General features: G+C 38.3%; 1 protein-coding gene across 10 annotated transcripts in view; it reads left to right on the plus strand.

Moving 5' to 3' along the window:
- Positions 1-22,850, plus strand: part of ADARB1 (adenosine deaminase RNA specific B1) — a 111,451-nt gene that overhangs the window by 67,914 nt on the left and 20,687 nt on the right. For 7 of the 10 annotated variants that reach the window (XM_039326374.1, XM_039326376.1, XM_039326381.1 and 4 more), the window contains 5 exons: positions 3,471-3,619; positions 4,538-4,706; positions 13,516-13,697; positions 15,568-15,746; positions 17,700-19,152. In XM_039326374.1, coding sequence (XP_039182308.1) covers positions 3,471-3,619; positions 4,538-4,706; positions 13,516-13,697; positions 15,568-15,746; positions 17,700-17,876 — 856 coding nt within the window. In that variant the 3' untranslated portion in view covers positions 17,877-19,152. Of the gene's footprint in view, positions 1-3,470; positions 3,620-4,537; positions 4,707-13,515; positions 13,698-15,567; positions 15,747-17,699; positions 19,153-19,820; positions 21,266-22,850 lie in introns of those variants that run through there. The other 3 variants (XM_039326375.1, XM_039326377.1, XM_039326383.1) reach the window with 3 other exon arrangements.

Here is a 22,850-nt window from a genome sequence, read left to right on the forward strand (position 1 = left end):
TTAAGTAAAAACATATGCAGGAACTGAAATATACACCAGCAGTCATAAATGGACAAGGATCTATTAGTAAATGTTGGGTGGAATCTCAAGATGTCATAGATTGTCTCATGTGTTTCCTCTTGAGATGTTACAAATAACTTTTAAAAGTATTCTAATCATATATGAAAATTTCTGAAATACTTGGAAGGAAATTGTATGACTGCTTGTCTTCTGAGGAAATAAGAACATTAATATCTATTATCTTAAATCCCCAAAGGGAATTTGTAGTATGACCAGTTGATTCAGAGATAGTCTTTGGTTGCTGAACTGATGATATCTGTTGTAAGTTAATTTGGTCCTAGTTTCCATAAGGTGGTTAAGGCTATTTATGCTCAAGTTTTTCCCTGATCTTCACATCAGTAATATGAGATGAAATATTTTTGTGCTTGACAGAAGATGCCAGGTTGTCTGTTCTCTTGTTGAATTTATTTTGCAGAACTCCTCATGAAGAATTTTTGAGAATTAAGATTGGTAATGCATACTATAAAATTAATATCTTCCTGGACGTGTACTATGTAGAAAATACATTTTTACTGATTGTCTTCATTCACATTTCCAGCACAAATAAGTCAATAGGACATAGAGACAGCTGCAAAACTGACATCAAGTTTTCTTAAGCTACTTCAAAATCATAGAAAGCTTTTAATCTTGGGTCAAACAGAAAATTAGGTTTTAAGCAAATTGAATGTAAAATAACTAAAGCAGATCATTTTTTCTTAGTTTAGTATAGTAACACTATAAATAAAATTAATTAAAGCAAAGTATGAATATATTCAACAGTATTAAAGAAATATACTTCAAACTTAATCATTATAACAATGGAGAGAGAGGGAAGTGACTTGAAAATTGTTATAATTAGAAAATTACATTATAAACAGGATATTCTGAATTTCTCATTATTTAATGTGGCCTTTCATTGGTCTAAAGCAAATTCAAATTATTCTGTAAGTCACATAAATAACTAATACCACTTTTAGCAACTTAGTTCAACTGCCTATAAAAAAGTTATTGCATAAGAATCCACAAGTCTTTTAAAGCCTGCTATAGAAATCAGAGCTATTGTGGCATAATAATTAAAGTGTAGAATTGGCATTAACCCTGGGGAGAGCCAGGTTCAAATCCACCCTCAGCCCCAGAAGCTCACTGGATGCCTTTTGATCAGTCAATCTATCCTAGCCCAGTGTATATTATAGGTTTCTTTTTATTGAGAGTGTTGTGGTTCCGGCTAATGAAACATTCCAAAGAACTTCCAGGCATTTATTTTCCTAAAAGTCTTTTTTTGTTACAAAATGTCAGCACAGGCATAACGGAGGGATGCTAGGATCTAAGTTCTCTTCCTCTGAGCAGTTAAATTATCAGCATGTTCCTTCCCTAAATTAGCCGTCATATCTCACATTATCCAATTAGTGTGAAGGTCAAATGTTTTCTTCCTCTTTCTTTCCCGGGCTTTACCCCCAACGCCCCTTCTGCTCTTTATTAACCCCATATTTATCAGACAATTCTGCATATTGTCAAAAGCAAGAATATACAATATTTGCAGCATTGACATCCGGCCCCCCTTACAAGAAGGACAGATCCTGTAAACTAAACAAAAGCATATGTTAAGGGTTATCTTTCGGTTTGTTGGGGTGTTTCATATGAAACCTTTTGACCAATCTGTCAGTTTTCACTTCACTGGGAAGTGAAATGTTAAGGGAAAATGTGGAAGCAGCAGAGGCATGTGGACCAAATAAACCAAAGTCCATTAGGGGTTACCAGAAATAAACGACATATCTATTTTAACCTTCATCAAATAAATCAACTGTTTTATTTTTAGCAATCTTGATCTTTAATCCGTATAAATAATATCATAGAACTTTATTTCTTTTAATTTTTTGTCCCTTCTCATAAAATACTTTAAATCTTTAACAAGCCTCTTTTGTAAAACTAATATAGGAAAATTATCCATGTCAGTTTCTTGGTTTGTTATTTATATATCCCTTTTAATTATTAAGTCCAGTGTAACATTTTTTTCCATGTAGCCTGTCATTTTTAAATCCACTTTGAAATCACTCTTAATCTTGTCAGGTAAAACTTGTTCTTCATCCATAAAATCTTTTTATTCAAAATATCCTTCAATATGTCCAATGTTAAAATATTTTGCTTCATTCTGTAATTTTGAGTTGAGTTTGGGTGTTCTTCTCCTTTAGCTATAATCTTTAGCTCCCCCTAGTTTCTTCTTGTGTCCAGTTTTTAATTTTATCATTTTTTTTCCAAATTCAAAACAAAAACATTTTCCCAGCGACGGATTCTTTATTATTAAGTCCAAAATCTTATTTCAAAGTTATCTGTATCATTAGCCAATTTGTAACTTTCCAAAGTCAAATTTTTAATAATCTTTTGCTGTTTATTAAAAAAAATTAAGTTCTTAAGCTTATAGTTAAAGCTTCTCTTGATAATGATTAAAGGAAACTTATCTGGTACTGTAAAATTTGTAAATCCAAGGTGCCTACTGGTAATAGCAGAAAAGCAATTAATAAGTAATGTCCAAAAGAATTTTAAAAACGGAAATATGTGAACCCAATGTTCTTTCGAAGGTCCTGACTGCTGTTTGAGCAAGGTGGTTAATTGCTCATCTCCCAGAACTCCAAACTCCCTGGAGACCACTGTACTCATGAGGAGTAATTGTTGGGAGTACTTGTGGGCAATTTCAAGTTGTCTCCTTGTTTGGAGACGAAGAGCCAGTCCATTTGCTGGCTTTTCATTCCTCTGTGGTCATCCACTCCACTTTTTGTGAAGCTGTCTTAAATTCACTATTTCTTTCCCCACCACAATGATGGTAATCGAAAGACCCTGAGATGGGGGTGGAAAAATGCGGCATCCTGTGATATTTTTCCAGGGAGATAAAAATTACTCTGTTAGATGACATTGAAGCGTTGGTGGATATGAGAGTATAGATGGATGTTTTTATTTTGAATACTTGGCTAAGTGTTAGCTTGGTGTATGTATGTCCAAAGAGGTTGCTTCTGCACTTTGGTATTTGGAAGTGAGTACTGAATCGGGTGTGTTTAGAGAAATTTATAGACATTGCCCATAAATTTTATGAGTCAATGTTCTTTCTCATTTTTCTTTGGTTGGTTTCAGAGGCTGCATTTCAGCCATTTGTTTATAACTAGTTTTTGTCTAAGTTGTAAGTGAACAACAGTGGTTTGTAATTTCCTTTGATATATTCCATGACTGAATGTAAGGTTTGCTGCTAAATTACTAAAGCAAAAAATCTTAATTATCTACAGAATAATTTACTTCTATTGGCAATCCTCCCAGTATTCCCTTTGATTTATTACAATAAATATATAACTGTATCGTAACATCTTTGATCTAGTTATGCTAAATTTTAGGTTTTGTTTGATGCATATATTTCCACACAACCTGAATTTCCCTCTTTGTTTCAGCAATAAGGAAGACCAGCAAAAATCTATTTTTATCAAGTCAGAACAAGGTGGTTTTAAATTGGATGAAAATGTGCAGTTTCATCTCTATATTAGCACCTCCCCTTGTGGTGATGCTCGGATATTTTCACCACATGAAGCTGTCCAAGAAGGTACAAATGGTTCTCTGGTGGAGATTATTCCAATAAAGCCAAAGCAAAAGAGTTTATTTAGATAAAGCCAAAGAGAGTTCTTCTAGTTTCTAAAATCAAAATCAACTAAGTCCCTTAATATAAAACAAACAACTGACCCACTTTTGGCCCCTTCATACATCATAAAAAATGTCTTTGAATTAATCTATGATTTCATTATCATTATTCAACACACATGCAAGATATACAATTTATATCTGTATATAATTTATTTATTTAATTGTAAATAACTATATAAAATAATTGTAAAGAATAGTAATAACCCATTCATTCCTACAACAGCTTATTTATTGTGGCTTTAATTCTGTATGTAAATTACTTTGAAATATGTAAGTTATAGGTAATTTTTTTAAAAAAATCCTGAGGTTACTTTGATTTGAATACATGAAATGTTAACAATGAAGGTTAGATAATATTATCAATTTTATGTTTATAAAATGCTGGGTAAAATTATTATTGCACATAATAAGTTTTCTAATTGCACTACATTTTGTGTTGTTTTCCTGTTCTGTCAATTCCCTGGCTGAAATAATAAATAAAAATAATGCTTAATATTATTGCTTTAATGGTTAAGGTACCAGGCTAGAAACTGGGAGACTGTGAGTTCTAGTCCCTTTCTGCCATGAAAACCCACTGGGTGAATTTTAGGTGAATCTCTTAGGCCAAGTCATCTCACAGGATGGTTGTTGTGGGAAAAATAGGAGGGGAAAGGAGTATCAAGTATGCTTGCCACGTTGAGTTGAATAAAGATGCCATATAAATAAAATAAATAATAAGTAAATAATACATATAATATATATATAAGTTTTATAGTTGTATTAAAAGTAATGTTTATCTTTTATGCTTTGTTTTGTTACTATGGTGGCTTGCATGATTCAGATCAAGGAGACAGACACCCTAACCGGAAAGCAAGGGGTCAACTACGGACAAAAATTGAATCTGGGGAAGGAACGATCCCTGTCCGTGCTACAACTACGATCCAGACGTGGGATGGAGTTCTTCAGGGAGAGAGGTTACTTACTATGTCTTGCAGTGATAAGATAGCTAGGTAAGCTATCTTTTTACATTGATATATTTCAGATTGGGGTGGACAGCATTTTATGGCTCAGGGACATAAGAGGGACATTATCAGTTTTCATTTTGAGAGAGTTTTGAAAGTAACACCAGTATGTTATCCTTTTTAAAAAAGCAAAACCATCCCATAGATTTTTGCGTGCAGCCTTATCCAGACCTTCAGCAGCTCTTGCATGACCTGGGTATGTCCCCCTCGCCTCACATGAATTGCCATATTTTGAATGTTTTTAGATACAGATGGAGCCCTCTCTTGCTTATCTGTCTAAAAGAACTTAAGGCAGATGATACTGTGCTCTCTCTTTCAATCCCTGACAACTTCATCCTGTTGGTTCTCATAGATCATAGCTGCTTTGGGATAGCTTATCTTAAATTTTCAGAGAAAAATATAGGAGAAAATTGACAAAAGGAGATAACAGCATGTACTTTCCTGTCTGCTGAAGGCTTTAAGTTGGAAATATCACTTACTGCCAGAAGAAGAATATTTATTTACTCATGATTTCTTTGATCAAATATTAAGTATTTCTTATAAATCAATTGATATATGATGTTCAATCTTATCATATTTTTGTAAAGCAAGAGATATAGTGACTGTAATTTTTTCAATGATATGTGATTTAAAAATAATGATTTGAAATGTATTTTAACACAAATTATAATTTGTTTAAGTATAACCTAATTATACTTCATAGTACATTGGAAATTCTAAAATGAGACTTAACATGCAAAGCATAAGTTCCACAATATTACAGCCCTTCTACTCTTTTGAACCTACTCTAAGCTTAAACCACAAACTTAAACATGTCAATCAGAGTTGTATCAACAAGACATATGGAAGAAATGTTAGAAGCACATGATACTCAAAATGTATAAAAATCAATTCTGTGTATCCTAACTTGATTATACTACTCAGAATAGTTCAACTGCATTTAGTTTTATTTGGCTAATATGATTAAATCTGGAATCCTTTCAAGTTTCACTAAAGTGCATATTAAGCTACCATAAATATTTATCTGTGGATGTTGAGACTCTGTATCACATGTTACATGTAAAAAAATATATATTGGGTTAAGAGCTCTTGGCAGCCAATGAAATGAAACCTCTCACCTCTGTAAATTAGTCTTTTTTTTTTTTTACTCTAAATCAGTGTAGTATATACACTTGTAGGACCAGTTATTATGCCAACATTTTGCCAATTTCCTTGCTTCCTGGTGTTTCAAGGCTCAGTTCAGACAGAGGTCAATGGTTGAACACCGTTTAACTGGATGGCTGACCCACTTAAAACAGTATCTTCATCTTGACTTAAGACCCCAGTTTATAAGCCTCATGCAGTCCATAAGCCTATGACACTAGTTAAAAATTAATTATACCAAAAGAAACGGTGACACTCTAAGTGATTCACATTTGATAACTCCAATAGCTTCTTTCAATAAAAAAAAGCACGGGAGGTAAAAGGAACCTGAGGATCACCCTAGCATAATCATCCTGGGCAGAGTAGTAGTTTCCTGAAATCACCTATCCAATTACTAGTAGAACCATTCTACTACAGTTCCTTCATCTCCCAACTCAGATATCCTATCCAGAAAAATATTTTGATCAATGACATCCGAAAGGAGTATTAGGAGCCAGTATATTAGGTTTATGGTAGGTTTTACAAAAGTCACCTTTAAAGGTGCCATAAAAGAGGAATTTACAACAACATGGATTCAGCAGGTCATGTTCCCCATTATTCCACTTAATAAGCCAGAAAGGGCAATGGTCAGTCAAATAAACATGATCAAGTATTTTGTTAATATCCTCAGTCCTCAAAAATTGATGTGTCATAGTTCCGATAGATCAGTGATGGCGAACCTTTTAGAGACCGAGTGCTCAAACTGCAGCCCAAAACCCACTTATGTATCGCCGGGTGCTGGGTGGGTGTGGCCACTGGGTGGGCATGGCTATGGTAGAGATGATATTAAAGGGGGTGAGGGAAGAGATGTTATTAAAGAGGGTGGCGGTAAAGACGATATTAAAGGGGGGTGAGGACTACCTGTACTTTATCACTTTTTTCCATTTTTTTGGGTCAAGTTTTTGACACCTTGCTAGGTGACTGGTAGTACTTGAATATTGCCATATTCTAAAGTGGTACAATTGGTGAAAAGGTTGAAAAGCCCGGCTCTCAGGGCTTTTCCAGTCACCTAGCAAGGTGTCAAAAACTTGATGACCCCCCCAAAAAGGAAAAAAGTGATAAAGTACAGTAGTCCTCGACTTACAACAATTCTTAGTGACTGTTCGAAGTTACAAAGGCACTGAATAAAGTGGCTTATGACCATTTTTCACTTATGACCCTTGCTGCATCTCCAAGGTCATGTGTCTCCCGCCTTCTCATTCCCATCTCCCTCCCTCCCTCCCTCCTTTCTTCCTTCCTTCCTTCCTTCCTTCCTTCCTTCCTTCCTTCCTTCCTTCCTTCCTTCCCCCTCCCCTCCTTCCTTGCCTGCCTCCCTTTATCATTCCCATCTCCTTCCTTCCTTCCTTCCTTTTCCCTCCCCTTCCTTCCTCTCTCTCTCTCTCTCTCTCTCTCTCCCTTTCTCCAAAGTGCAAACAGGCACGTCCTCCTCCCCCACGACCTTCTGCAAAACACAAACGGGTGCCACGTCCCACCTGCCTCCTCTGAAGTGCAAACATGCACATCCTCCTCCTCCCACCCCCCGAGAGCTTCTGCAAAGCGCAAATGGGTGCCACATCCCACCTGCCTCCGAAGTGCAAACACGTGCATCCTCCTCCCCCCACCCCCACAAGCTTCTGCAATGCGCAAACAGGCGCCATGTCCCACCTGCCTCCTCTGAAGTGCAAACATGTGTGTCCCCCTCCCCCTGCCCCCTGCAACCTTCTGCAAAGCGCAAATGGGCCCCATGTCCCACCTGCCTCCTCTGAAGTGCAAACACATGCATCCTCCTCCCCCCTTGAGCTTCTGCAAAGCGCAAATGGATGCCAGGTCCCACCTGCCTTCTCAAAAGTGAAAACATGCACATCCTCCTCCTCCTGCCCCCTGCAAGCTTCAGCAAAGTGCAAACAGCTGCCATGTCCCACCTGCCTCCTCGAAAGTGCAAACTCATGCTGCTTTGCTCGCTCACCTTTTCTCCAAACTGCTGCTGCTCGTTCACTGCACCGTTGCTTCCAAATGCCATCTGCTCATTCGCTCGCTGCACTGCCGCCAAAACCTGCTCCTTTTATAGGTTCCATTCTCCCTGCCCAGCTCTTGCAGCTGTTCCCATGTGAGCGCTGCTGGATTTAGTTTTCCTGCCCTCTCCAGTTCCCACTAGTCATGCGCACATGGAGAGGGGGAGGGGAGTGTCCCTCTAGTGTGCATGCCAACAGAAAAGGCTTTGCATGCCCAGTGTGGCACGCGTGCCATAGATTCGCCACCACGGCGATAGATGAAACCAATTAAAAGAACTTTAAGGCAAGGATTTCTTCCTTAAAGAACATTTTATTCAGGAAACAAAGTATCAGCACTTACATAGTTGAACCCAAGACTAAAGTTCCCTCCCCTGATACAAAGTAACAAGTTGCAATTCCCACCCCAGAAAGGCCATCATAAATCACATTCACCAAATAATCTAAAATCCTCCCGCTTTACAGCCCGCCAAAACTTTATCTAGAATTGACCTTGAAGCTCACCCAGCTGCTATTGTTTAGGTTAACTTAAAAAGCTCAAGCATTCCTCCTATCCCCCCTTCTACATCCGAGAATCCCAAGCAACAGAAAAAGCACAAGTAAAGTAAAAGGTGAAATGGCTGCAATTTCTTAATTGTCACAGTGTTGACATCCGTCCCCCCTTAACAGAAAGGAGAAGTCCTGCAAATCAAACAAAAGCATAGATTAGGGATTTCCCCTCGGTTTGTTTGGATGTTTATCATAAAATTTATGAATAAGTCTATCAGCTTTTACATGTACACTTTACCCAAGTGGCCTCTGATAATGGGTAGCCTTTCCATTGCACCAAGTATTGCAATTTCCCCTTGTACAATCTAGCATCAAGAATACGTTTCACTTCATAATGAGTCTCCCCAGCCACCACAACTGGTCCAGGAGCTTTCTTGGGAGGGGATCTTAGAATTGATTCCCTGAAAGGTTTTAACAAGCTGCAGTGAAACACAGGGTGAATCTTCCCTAAAAGCTGAGGAAGCTTCAATTCTACAGTAACTGGGTTTAGAACTCGCACTATGGGGAAAGGACCCAGGTATTTTGGTCCCAATTTTTTGCTAGGCAATTTGAGTCTTAAGTATTTTGTGGACAGATAAGCCTTCCCCCCCACTCAAAATGACCGCTCTTTTCTTATCAGCTTGTTTTTTATATGTTTCTGAAGCTTTTTTCAGTGCTTTCTTGGCATTGTCCCACATTCCCTTCCAAGCTGACATCCATTGGTTTAACTTCTGAGAGGCAGGGTATTTTGGGAACATTCAGGGATAGGGATAAAATCCCTTCCAGTGGAATTTCTTAAAAGGAGTGAAACCAGTGCTACTGTGGACCGTGTTGTTGTAGGCCACTTCAGCAAATGGGAGGAGGTCAGTCCAGTTTGTCTGTTGGTAATCCATATAGCACCTAAGGTATTGTTCCACCATTGCAATCATTTTTTCAACTGCCCCATTCATAGACAGGTGAAAAGCTGATGACAATCCTTGCATTGAATCAATTATTTTCAGAAAGTTTCTCCAGAATTTTGCTGTAAATTGCAACCCCCTGCCAGAGATTATCCACTTTGGCACACCGTGTAGTCGGTAAATGTGTTTAAGGAACATCTTAGCCAATTTCCAGGCTGATGGGAGGCCAGAGCAGGCAATGAAATGAGCCTGCTTTGAAAAAAGATCAGTCACAATTACTGTATTTCCTCTGCTTTCAGGTAACTCGATGATAAAGTCCATAGCGATCTCTTCCCAGGGTTGGGAAGGTCCACAATAGGTTGCAACAGTCCAGGAGGCTTCCCTGGAATTCTTTTCATGGTAGCACAGACTGCACAGCTTTTGACATAGTTCTCTACATCATTCTTCAAGCCCGGCCACCAAAATCGCCTCCGAATTAAATGCAGCGTTTTTAAGTAACCAAAGTGACCAGCCTGTTTTACATCATGATTGCACTGGAACGCTTGAAGTCTGAGTGACTCAGGCAGATATAATTTTCCTCCCTTGTAAGCCAACCCATCCCTTTGGGTCAGGATGCTTCGACTATCCTTAAACCACTGATCATTAATTAAATCTTGTTTTAACTTCTTTGTCACAAGCTCATCGGGGTTAGGAGATTGAGGGTTCTGTGGGTTAATTTGAGAAATAACCTGTGGTGCAGACATGATAGAATCTATGACTTGTTCACGCTGGCTCTTATACTGGGGCAGTCTGGATAGGGTATCGGCCAAGAAATTCTTTCCACGTGGTATGTATCTTAGGGTGAAGTTAAAATGATTAAAATACTGCGGCCAGCATACCTGTTTGGGAGATAGTTTACCCCTGTTTTACTCCCTAGTTTTCAATGCCTCTACGTTTTTATGATCAGTCCAAACTTCAAAAGGCACCTTGCTCCCCTCTAGGTAGTGACACCACATCAACAAAGCCCATCGAATCACAAAGGCTTCTTTCTCCCAAACAGCCCATCTTTGTTCAGCGTTGGTGAACTTTTTTGAAGTGTAAGCACAGGGTTGTAAAATCCCATCACAATTTTTCTGCAAAAGTACAGCTCCTACAGCCACATTGCTGGCATTGGCTTGAATAACAGATGGCTCCTCTGGGTAGGGGTGTTTTAAGACTGGTTCAGCAGCAAATAGTCTTTTTAAGTTCTCAAAGGTGGTTTGGCATTCCATAGTCCGTTGTAGTGGCTGACCAGGTTGTGGTTTCCCCCTATATTTGCCTGTTTTTAACAGTTCTGCCAGGGGTAAAGCAGTCTCAACAAATGATGGGGTGAACTGATGGTAGAAATTGGCGAGCCCCAGGAAACTTTGAGCTGTTTTTGAACGTCGCCATTCAATTACAGCCTTCTCTTTGGCAGGATCCATCTCAATGCCCTCACTGGAAATCTTATAGCCCAAATAGTCCAAACGTGTCTGATGAAATTTGCACTTTGACAGTTTGACATAGAGTTTAGTGCTTAGCAGTTTTTTCAACATCTCTTGCACTAAACCCACATGGTCTGCCATATTCTCGCTATAGATTAAGATGTCATCAAGATACATTAAAACACCCTTGTACAAATGATTGTGTAGCACCTGGTTAATCAGCTGCATAAACACAGCAGGAGGTCCTTGTAATCCAAATGGCATAATTTTAAACTGATAGCTGCCGAAAGGACTGTTAAAAGCAGTTTTCCATTCATCGCCATCTCTTATTCTCATGCGGTAATATGCCTCTCACAGATCCAATATAGTAAAAATTCGCCCCTTCGCTAGATGGGTTAACAAATCCTTCAGTAGAGGGAGGGGGTACATATTTTCTATGCTCACGCAGTTGAGCCCCTTATAATCAACGCAGAGGCGGAGCTACCCATCTTTCTTTTCTTTGAATAGTACTGGGGCTGCCACTTGGGATTTTGCCGGTTCAATGAATCCTCTGGCCAAATTCTTGTCAATGTATTGCCGCAACTCTGCCACCTTGAGGGGGATCATTGCATACATTTTCGGCTTTGGCAACTTTGCTTCTCCTTGGCCGATGGCTGGGTTGCTTTTCTTTTCTCTGGTGGGCTGTGCTGCCTCTCTGCTGCAAGAATGGACAAGGCAAGCCACTGTCCGCTGACCCAGCTGGCCACATCTAAAACATCTAATCTGTGGGTCTGAAGATGGTCTGGGTCTGAAGACGGTTCCACTGCACCTGCTGCTGGGAGTCATCGAAGTGGTGGTCGTCTCGCCAGTCCTGGTCTCGGTTCCAGTGCGGGAGTTGTCGGCTGCTTATAGTGGGATAGGTCGATGTCCATCTTTATTGCCACCCAGTATCACTCCTGCAGTTGATCAGAAATTCCACGATAGATACATGCTTGGAACAGATTGGTGTCCAGGCTGTTCTTGAAATGGTGCACCAAGTATCATTCTGGCCACCGCTCAATACGATCTGCGACCCTCCGGAACTCATGTACATATTCTTTTGCTGATCTGCCTGCCTGCTTCACTTCATGAATGTCCTTTTTTGCCTGTCGAGCTATGGATTTGTCCTCGAATCTGGCTCTCAGTCCTCGGACAAATAGGTTGTAGTCCCATAGCTCTGGAGCTTGTTCATTGTGCAAATTATTCAGCCACTCCAATGCCTCACCCTCCAGGTTTGCCACTATGACATGGACCATCATGGTGAGGTCCGAGTAGGCATGCACATTTTGATTCATGTAGGGATGCACTTGGTTCAAAAAGAAAGTTAACTTCTCAGGATCAAAAGTGGATTTAAAAGATGGGAGTGTTATGGGCTGCTGCCTGTCTAGCAAGACGTGTAGCCATCCATACTGCTGCATTAGGCCACGTTGAATGCCCCCTGCCTGATCAAACCTTGGCATGGGCTCTGGGCTAGTGTAGCATTGATGATGGTACTTAGGGCTGTGTTGCTGCTAGTGAGGCTCAGGGCTTCAGCGGCCTTCGAAGAATTCTTCTTTGGCTGGGCTATCTCTGAGTGCCATGAGTCTCCACTAGGCAGGGTCCATTACGATGACCAGATGTGCTCTCAGGTCTTTGGTCTCACCCCTGCCACTGGAGTCTCAGAAACCACACTTTCTATTGGTGCAATGGCCTGCGCTCCATCCGCCAATGTAGTAGCTGTGGTTATGATGCTGGTGACAGGTTCTTCCTTCTTCTCCATTTTGGGATCTTCCTTGAGTCTTTGTCAGCCTCCCTTCTGCTTTGGGTAGGTGACTGGAGCTCAGGACCCCGTAAATTTAAAGAAAGAGTGAGTCTTAGGTTAATGTCATGGTTCCAATAGATGAAACCAATTAAAAGAACTTCAAGGTAAGGATTTCTTTCTTAAAGAATATTTTATTCAGGAAACAAAGTATCGGCACGTACATAGTTGAACCCAAGACTAAAGTTCCCTCCCCCGATACAAAGTAACAAGTTGCAATTCCCACCCCAGAAAGGCCTCATAAATCACATTCACCAATTAATCTAAAATCCTCCCCGCTTTACAGCCCACCAAAACTTTATCTAGAATTGACCTTGAAGCTCACCCAGCTGCAATTGTTTAGGCTAACTTAAAAAGCTCAAGCATTCCTCCCTTCCCCCCTTCTACATCTGAGAATCCCAAGCAACAGAAAAAGCACAAGTAAAGTAAAAGGTAAAATGGCTGCAATTTCTTAATTGTCACAGCATTGACCAATGCTTATCTAACACAGCTTGGCCAGTGAGTGCTCTGCACAGCTCCAGTATGTGAAGTGCACTAACTGCAAAGTCCTTTTGTGACTTCACCTTTTGAGAATCTTAAAAATTAGTCACACTGGGTGTTAGCAAGTCCAATATTCTCTTTTCCTTTGACCAAGTTAGGACAATTAATAAGAAATAGCAACTATCAGGAAATAAAAGATTTTATTTTCTCTTTGCAGTCATATAAACTGGATTGTGTTCCATAGAGTTCTAGGAAGTCTATTGTGTAGGTGCTATTTTGCTTTGGAGTCTAATGTTTTTTCTCATTACTGGCAACAAATTAGCAAAAGCTGAAAAAATAATGAAATGTCAGGGTGAGTTTCAAGAGGCAATCATACACAAAAAATGCTTCACATGCCTACTGTATTATTGTTGTTGAGTGTTGACATGCTAAAAGCAGTTGATGTTATTTGTTTCCCTTTAGATGGAATGTACTTGGCATTCAAGGAGCTTTACTTAGCCTCTTTGTAGAGCCAATATACCTCTCAAGCATTATCTTGGGAAGTTTGTATCATGGAGACCATTTGTCCAGGGCAGCATATCAGCGGATAGCAGAGATTGAAGATCTACCACCTCTTTATATACTTAACAGACCTTTACTCAGTGGTAAGCATGAAAGGAAAGAAAAATTAAATCTCTTCTAATGTGCTGTCATGCTTTTCAAAATATTGTAGCTAACACAATAACTTCAATAAATGGTAAATCTATTCCAAGAGCTCAGAATTAACTAGACCAGGGGTGTCAAAATCAATTTCATTGAGGGACACATCAGCATCATGGTTGCCCTCGAAGAGCCAGTTGCTGTCCCCTTCTCTCCTTCAGGCTTGCCCCACAGAAGCCTCCTCACCCTATTGCCTTCTCTCCCACCTCACTCCTCCTCCTTCCTGCCCAAACCCCTCCTTTTCTATCCTCTCCTCTCCTTCCCCATGCACTCACTCATTGCCCGGCTGGCCTTCTCACGCAGTGCTCATTAGTTGGAGCTGCGTGCGCTGATTCTGGGGTTCCCACCAAGCCCTGGCAGCTCCAGCTGACTCTTTCCCCGAAGACTGCATGCAGCTGCTGGCCACCCCCAAGGCTGCTGGAAGCCCTGATCATTTGGAGCCACATGTGCTGATCCCGGGGCTTCAGCAGAGCCCCAGCAACACTGTAGCTCCAGCTGACTCTCCCCCAGGCCTATCTCACGCTGCCACCACTTCAACTCACACACATACACACACACACACACACACCTGCGACATACTGAATCAACTCTCCTACTAGTCTGCTTGCAGGCCAGATCTAAACACATCACGGGCTGGATCTGGCCCGCAAGCCTTGAGTTTAACATGTCTGAACTAGACTGTTGCTATTGACTATGGTTTAGTACAAAACTAGGGATAAACATGGTGAAATTGATGGGCATGAGAGAGCCTTCTATTGTTTTTGCACATGACTGCAAACATCTATGCCTTATTAAAGGAATGTTGCTCAAAGTTTTAATTAATTTAAAAACTGAGCCACACACTGAATAATGTTGTGGTTTGTTTTAGGATAACTGAAGAACATAGTGCGAAGTGAGTGAAAAGATTGCTGTTAGAGCCAAGGGCTGCTTTTTGTTAAAAATTGCCATTGCTGAGGAAAAATAAAATGTTAGTACTTAAATGGAGAATGTTCACCAGGAGACCTAAGAAGCCTATTTAAGTAGACTAGTAATCTCTTACACAAGCTGTATAAATGGCTGTATTATATAAAAAAGCTTTTTTCCAAAGAACCATGAAACTATACATTAGATAAAACTCCACCATTAAGTCTTTTTTTTGTTTTATTCTTTTTATTAATTTATAATATAAAATACAAAAGCATATAATAGGAAAAATAGGGGAGGAAAAAGGGAAGAAAAAAGTGTAGAAAAGAAGGGAAAAATAAATAAAAAGCATTGACTTCCCACTCCCTTTGGTGCAGTAGAATAAGATAGTAACATTGAACCTCAACTTTTTACTTTTCCAAAATAGTATAAACTAGCCATTTTTATAACAACAGATCTATCTAATCAGTAAAACCTAAAATCAAAGTTTCATTTTGTTCTACCTCAAGCACAAAGCCCAGAAGCGGTTTCCAAGCAGAAACAACAGTAATTGTTTTTTTTTCTTTTATCGAAGCAGCCAATTTAGCCATCTCTGCTAACTCCATCCTGCTGAAAATTGTAATTAAAAATGTTAACACCAGGAAAATCAAATATATATTATAGTAAATACATTTAATCTATTCTTAAAAGTGATAGTGTACTTTTTTCCTCTTAATATATAGAACTGAAAGCATAGTTAATAGGAGAGCAACACATTATAACTGCTTTTGTGCCCACATATGCTTGATCTTATATACTAGCTTTTATTAAACATTGGAAATGATTTGATCTCTAAAACAGATCTACAATCTATTTGGTATCACCCTAATTTTTTCTTCAGATACTGATGATATTTTTGTTTGGTCATTTCAGGTATTAGCAATGCTGAAGCCCGTCAGCCAGGAAAAGCACCTAATTTCAGTGTGAATTGGACAGTTGGGGATGCTGGGCTGGAAGTTATTAATGCTACAACAGGCAAGGATGAGCTTGGTCGTGCATCCCGTCTTTGTAAGCATGCACTATATACTCGCTGGATGCGTGTTTATACAAAGGTAGGTTTCAAAAATAGACAGTCCAGTGTTACTTTATGGCTATTGGACTTACTATAGGATTTTATCTCTGAGAGCTGAATGTTTTCAAGGTATGAACTCCGAGGAACATCAAATATGATTTTATTGTTGCTGCTGCTCCAAGAACAACCGGGAAATAATAAACAATAGAACCAAGACATACTGCCTTCTTTGATGGGGAATTACTTGCTATTCAGTTATTGCTGAGCTAAACTTCCAGAAGCCCCAATCAGCCTCATCAATTATAAGAAATGTAGGAAAATTTTATGTGACAACATGTGCAGAGCCACAATTTTCCTATCCATGGTGTAAATTTCTTTTCTTATCGCCTATTTATCTCATAGGACAGAGGAAAAGCTTTGCCATGTTAAGAATTTGGCTTAAATGATCTAGGAAAAAAAGTCTACATCAAAGGTCCTCAAATTCTTTATGAAGTTTGAGCTTATTCATCGGCTCCTAAATATTATATGAAAATAATTTCATAAATTCTATTTTAACAAAGAGTACACCACTACTAATAGTAATACTACTAATTATAACATTGCTTGCTTGGTTAGTCCTATGGACCCTTGCGAGTTGATACTGAGCACTTTGGGGAATTCTAATCTACACATATTCATTTCTAATAAGAATAGAAAGTCTTCTCCTTCTCCTCCTCCTCCTTCTTCTCCTTTTTTCTTCTCCTTCTCCTTCTCCTCCTCCTCCTCCCAAAATGTAATAACATTTACAAAAATTACGAACAAGAGAAAAACATGTAGAGCATGGCTTCTAAAATTGTTTCCAACCTTTTTACCAGCAGTGACTATTATCCTTTGTAACAAACATATCTAGGTTGGGTCTATATGGGTGTTCCTGGTCTTCCATTGTGTTTTTTCTGTTCATGTTTATGTACAGGATAGGCTATGTATCTCGTCTCTGGGTCATGTAGGAGGGAGGAGAGCTTTGAATGAATAGCCAGTAACATTTTGAATTGCTGTCCAGCCACCTCTCCAATAGGGTTGAATTGGGATTATTATTTTTTTTTTAATGTTTTACTTCACATCCCCTGCCAGACTTAATCCTCTTTTGAGTTCAGGATTTTACTTGCCAGCTTCTTCCCCAAATCAAATTCTGTTTTCATTCTTGGAAAGTTATCTTACTAAAGGACAAGAGCACTTGATATAAGTTCTTCCCTTTATTCTATTGAATTGAGGAGAATAAAATACAAGAATAAGAAGCAGAGGAAATTTATTTAAAACAGAGAAGGTGACTACTGCAATGTACTGTGAGCACTTGAAAATATTTATTTAAAGAAACCTAATTTTAAAAAATCCATAAAAATTTCTGGGGAGAAAAGAGTTTTCTTTCTCCATCATACTGGTTTACCTAGTTCAAAAGCACCTGCCTCTGCATGGCTGGGCATGGCTGTAGCTCGGTGGGCCCTTTCTCTCTAGGAAAAGAATGGGCTGTGAGATGCAGGTGTTTTCATCCTGCTGAGTGTAATTCAAATAACCTTTGGGCCAGCAGTGTTTCTCAACCTTGACAATTTTAAGGCATGTGGACTTCAACTCCCAGAATTCCACAGCCAGCATTGGCCTGGGATTGCTCTGCTTTCAATAGCCCTCACTAAAGGGGACTGAACCATGAAACAGAAATGAATAGTTGATTGGAAAAGGATGGGATTTTTAAAGTCCAAATGATTTTTCTGTTAGTAAGATTCTATGTTAATGTTTGAACACATGCTATTTATTTGTGGGTTTGAAAGCATTGCAATTTAATATTAGAATTACAAAATAGGAGGAAGGACATGGGGTATTTGGTGTTGATTTAGAGATTAATTCTAATGTAAGTTTTATTAAAAAAAATCAGTTTACTGGGTTTCAGTTCACAAGAATTTAGAGCAATCAAGGTGGTGCTTTAGATTAATATCTCTTTTTTTCTCTTTGATTTATCCAGCTTCCTGCCAGTCTTCATTCAAAAGTCAATAAGCCAAATATATATCATGAAACAAAACAGGTAGCTGTGGACTATCAAACTGCCAAAGAGTGTTTGTTTAAAGCATTTCTGAAGGCTGGCCTTGGGGCCTGGGTGGAGAAGCCTATAGAGCAGGATCAGTTTTCCCTGGTTGTCTGAATGATGGTTTGCACTTTGTGGAACTCTGATGAAAGGTCCGGTTTCTGTATCAACATTTCATCTGTTCATCTATAACAGCAGCTTTTTAACTTTTGTGATTTGGGGAACTAACTTGTGATTAATTATTTTTGGTTTTGTTAATTCAAATTAAAGAAAAAACTGATAATATAGGCACTAGTTTGGAATCAAAACAAAATTACTATCTCAAGACTTTTATCTTTGGAGGAAAAAAATCTTGGTGCAATTTTTTTTTCAATAATTCATCCACAGTTTTTAACAATTATTTTAATGAATTGCTGTCAGATGCATATGTAATGCATGTTGGATAGGATTTTTACATGCCATTTAGTATGTACTTTAACTTTGTGTTCTATTTTCAGAGCCTTAGGAAAAAAAAATATATATGCACTTTTAGAATTTTATTTTTAAATTGATTAATATCATAGCAATGATAGAAATTACAAAACTGGACCGGTGTTAGACACTTTTTCTTGCTTCTGTCCCAACCCTTAAAACACAGCTGCTGAAAATCTTTGTCTTCGCTGTGTGTATGTGATAGTTTTTAACATGCTACTTTATATTCCATTTTAAAATACTTGTCTTCAATTAGTGTTTATATACATTGTGACATTATTGGTTTTTATTATTGTAAACTGGAAATTATTTGTAAACTAATACAGTATAGACTTCAGCTTAGATGTAGGTGGTTCTTTGTTTCACAGGAACCTTCTAAATTACCACAGTAACATTGTCAATGTGGTGGCCAGTTCAGAACACTTTTTCCTTTGTGAGAAACATGCTGATTTGCCAAAAACCTACTGCACATGCACACCACAACAGTTAAACGAGTGAAAGGTTATTCTAAGTTAAATTATATGCTCTTTGAAGATTTAACTTATTTTCTGCCAAACTGTATATAACTATGAGGTTATGCTGCCTGTGACTGTAAACATGTGGATATAAAACTACCTATCCAGATTATTCTGCAATGTAGTTTTGATTGATCTTGTATAATAGGAATAAATGTTGAGCACCTATTTATTTATGAAGTACCCAATCCATAAGCATGTTTGTATGTGTCTGGATCCCTCAGAGACAGCAGTATTGGCAGAGGGAACTGGTACTTATGCTGAGCATAGGTCTTCAGACTCCCTAGAGCAGGGGTGTCAAACTCACAATGTCACGTGACGTGTCGCAATGTATCGCGACTTTTTTCCCATTGCCGGCAATGGGGTGGGCGCAGTTTCGGCATGACGCATCCGGCCCGTGAGCTGGCAGTTTAACACCCCTGCCCTAGAGCAGTGTTTCTCAACCTTGACAATATTAAGGCATGTGGACCAACTCCCAGAATTCCACAGCCAGCATTGCTGGCTGTGGAATTCTGGGAGTTGAAGTCCACATGCCTTAAAATTGTCAAGGTTGAGAAACACTGCCCTAGAGGATCCTCAGGGTGAGGATGCTGCACAGACTATTAGCTGTAAAGGCTTACTCTGAAATGCAATGTGCATATGTCCTTGTGTTGAGTTCTAACTAATCCATCAAGCCTTCTCTTCTACCCAGTTTCAGTTGATTGATACCTCACCTCTAGCTTAGAGGAAGTAGTTATAAACATGAAATTGTGCTAGGATTTTATTTCAGTAATAAAGAAATCTAACTGTAGAGCTAAAACAAAATTAATAACAATGAAATAAAAATTAGAGTTTGATCTTTTCAATTCCATTCCGGCAAAGTATGCCATGTAGGCTTAACATTGGTAATTCTGAGTGTTCTTCAGTTTGAAAAAAAATTATGGTGACATGTTAATTCAATGCCAGGAATTTCAGTTAATGTTCATATTGAAGATCACATAACTATAGGTATTTTTCAATATCCATGTGAGGATATGTAGGAGATAGCTATGAATAGAGCCTGGATATAACACTCTATATTGTATTGTGTTGATAGATACAAACACCAAGGAAGGGTATATGCATGTCCATGAAAGCCTTATGCAGTATTTAATAGACATGGCCTTCTCAAGACAAGGACCCTCTCCATTCTGCTATAGAACTGTGGACAAGAAAATCACAAAGAGTAAGAGATCTGAACTCTGTGGGAATTTGGGCGGGCATGGGGAAGGATTCTAGACTCTATGGTCATCTCTTCCTCCCATGAGTATATCCATTCTTCCTCCTCTAACAGTCATCTGTGCAGTGTATCTGTATGTGCTCCTTCGATCCTTGCTCAGTCCTAACAAATCTCATTGGGTCCACCCAGTTATGAGCTCTTCACTTTAGGCTCCTGTATCTTTCTCAAGCAAACTAATAGCAAATGAGTAGTTGGTGGGCAACACTAGCAACTAATGATGCAATTTATTGATGTTGCAAGAGGTTTGCAGACAACACTGATGAAACAATAGAGAGGCCTCTCCATCGAGACTGTAAAAACATCATGTAGGGTGGAGAAGTCAGCATGAACCATGTGGCATCTCCATCAGCAGCCAAGTGAGTTGCTCTACAGAAAGCCATCTGTTACATGAAGCTTCATGGCTGAGATGATCTATCAAAATTCATTGTATCTTATCAAGGAGAAAAAACAAACACAGGTATTTTGCACAGATGACCTAACTCTAACCTTAAAAATAACATACTTTATGCATGTGCAAAGTGCACCTCTTCTTTAAGTGCATGCATAAAGTAACAAGATGTGGCAAAAAATAAATATGCAAAACCTTCTGCAACTATTAAAATCGGATCTCTAATTATTAGTTGCAGATATAAAAAACTGCAGATAAAAAGAACTACCTTTTTAAAAGGAAAAATAGTTCACTTAAAAAGACTAATAGGCATAATAGTGATAAATGTTTTTGTTGACAGGACAAAAATTTGGCCTGCAAGAGCAAATTATTTATGTAGCACATTTAAATGACAATGACAGAATTGTAATTTGAATTAAATAGGAAATAGCTACATTCACATGCTGAAAACTTCATCACATAAATATTCCCATTACAATATATTACTGATGATCAAAGCCAAATTATAAACAATTGGAAAGTAAATTAGATGAGAGATAGGACTGCCAACTTTGTCAACATAACACATTTTGCTATCTGAGCTGATGACATAGATCTGATTGACCTGTATTTTGAGACCAGCCAAGCATAATATCAGTTGTGTTACTTTAATTTAATCTTTTTAAAAAGCTAACAAGGAAAAGTGTTGGGTTTTTTTGATAACTGATTCAGTAGCACAATAAAAACCAAGACTTAATTAATTTCATAGGATTAAAAGTAGTCCTCAACTTACAACCACAATTGAGCTCAAAATTTTGGTTGCTAAGTGAGAAATTTGTTGTGAGTTTTGCCCCATTTTATGACCTTTATTACAACAGTTGTTAAATGAATAAGTTAGCAGTTGATAAGTTAGTAACCTGGCTGTTAAGTTACTTCCCCATTGACTTTGTTTGTCAGAAGTTTGCAGAAAGTGATCACATACCCCAGGACATTGCAACCATCATAAGTATGAACCACTTGCCAAGCGTCTGAACTGTAAATGTGAAAAACAGTCACTTTTTTCAGTGCCATTGAAACTTGAGCGATCACTAAACGAAATGTTGTAAGTCGAGGACTACCTGTACTGACTTGTTTTCCTTAATTGATTGGCAATCCTGATTGTGAATCACCCTGATATTCCCAATAATGCTTTTTGTGTACAAGATTAATTAAAATATACTATAAATTCTCTGCAATTTCTGGCTTGAAACAGACTGTTGTTTAAGTTTTGTTTGGAAAAAAAAAACCCAAACATTGTTTATTGCTGTATGAGTGAGCAGAAATAAGTGTGGGACCAGCATTCCTTTATCTTCTGCACATCTCTGACTGGGTTAAAAGAAGAAGATGCTTGGATTTCTTTGTCAGGATTTACTGTTACGTCTAAATGGGGAGGGGGGGAGAAAGCCCAGTTAAAGTCTGTCTGTTATATATAAAAAAACTCATTTAAACTGACCAAAGTTCCCCCTTTTGAATTTCACGGCTAATCCCCATTTGTTTTTGGTTTATTTTAAATTAAATAAAAGTTCTTCAGAGAAGAAAAAGTCAGTCCATCCAGGGTTACTTTCAGTTAATTTTCTTAAGCACTGAATTTCTCCAAGATACGGAGTGTTTGTTGCTCTGTTTTCTCCCTCCCCTTCCTCATTTCTCTGTCTCAGAGACCTGCACTGTCATTAGCAATAAAATTTTAAAGGGGGAAGCATGTTGTTGTGTAATGCCTCTGGCTGATTGTATAATCCTTGGAGCAAGTAACCTTCTTAGGTAGATCCAAGTAAGATTACAGGATAGAAAACTATCCGAAATAGCACAAATCTTTAATATTATTATTACTGTGTTACATAACAGTTACTAAGTAGGCTGATATGGCTGTTTTGCTGTTCTCATTTTATTTTGAGGGAAATCATCTTTGCCAAAATATTTGTCATTTCTATTAGGATAACCTGTGTCTATATGAATATAATTTTTATTAAACCATTTGCTCATTTTGAATTAGCAAAAATGTTATTAACATATGATTCCTTATTACAACGGGATTACAAAAAGCTTAGACATGCTGTGAACAATGAACTGCAATGGTTGATGATGTGAACATTCCACCACATAAAGTAAATTCCAGTGTGAATGGTCCACTTTTGTATTAACATTTCTCTGCAATTGACAGAATAACAACTCTGTTCCAGCTATAGCACAAAAATGTTTTCACATGATAGGTAAGAGAGGGATTAATTTCCTTGCCTTCTATGCTCCGAACAACTAGCTGTTTTCCTTGCAAAATGGATAATTAGAAATGCCTATGTAATGATGTTTTGAATTAATTGCAATGTAGGGTTATTTTTGCTTTGTTAAATATGAGAAAAAAAATTCCAGACTTATAGATATCTTTTCTGATGTGTGAGAGATAATGTGATTGAAATCCAAAGGGTTAAATGAAGTGAGTTCACAAA

The sequence above is a fragment of the Crotalus tigris genome, unplaced genomic scaffold (assembly GCF_016545835.1).
Source record: "Crotalus tigris isolate CLP2741 ecotype Arizona unplaced genomic scaffold, ASM1654583v1 scf7180000024340.7048381, whole genome shotgun sequence".
In the NCBI taxonomy this organism is placed as follows: domain Eukaryota; kingdom Metazoa; phylum Chordata; class Lepidosauria; order Squamata; family Viperidae; genus Crotalus; species Crotalus tigris.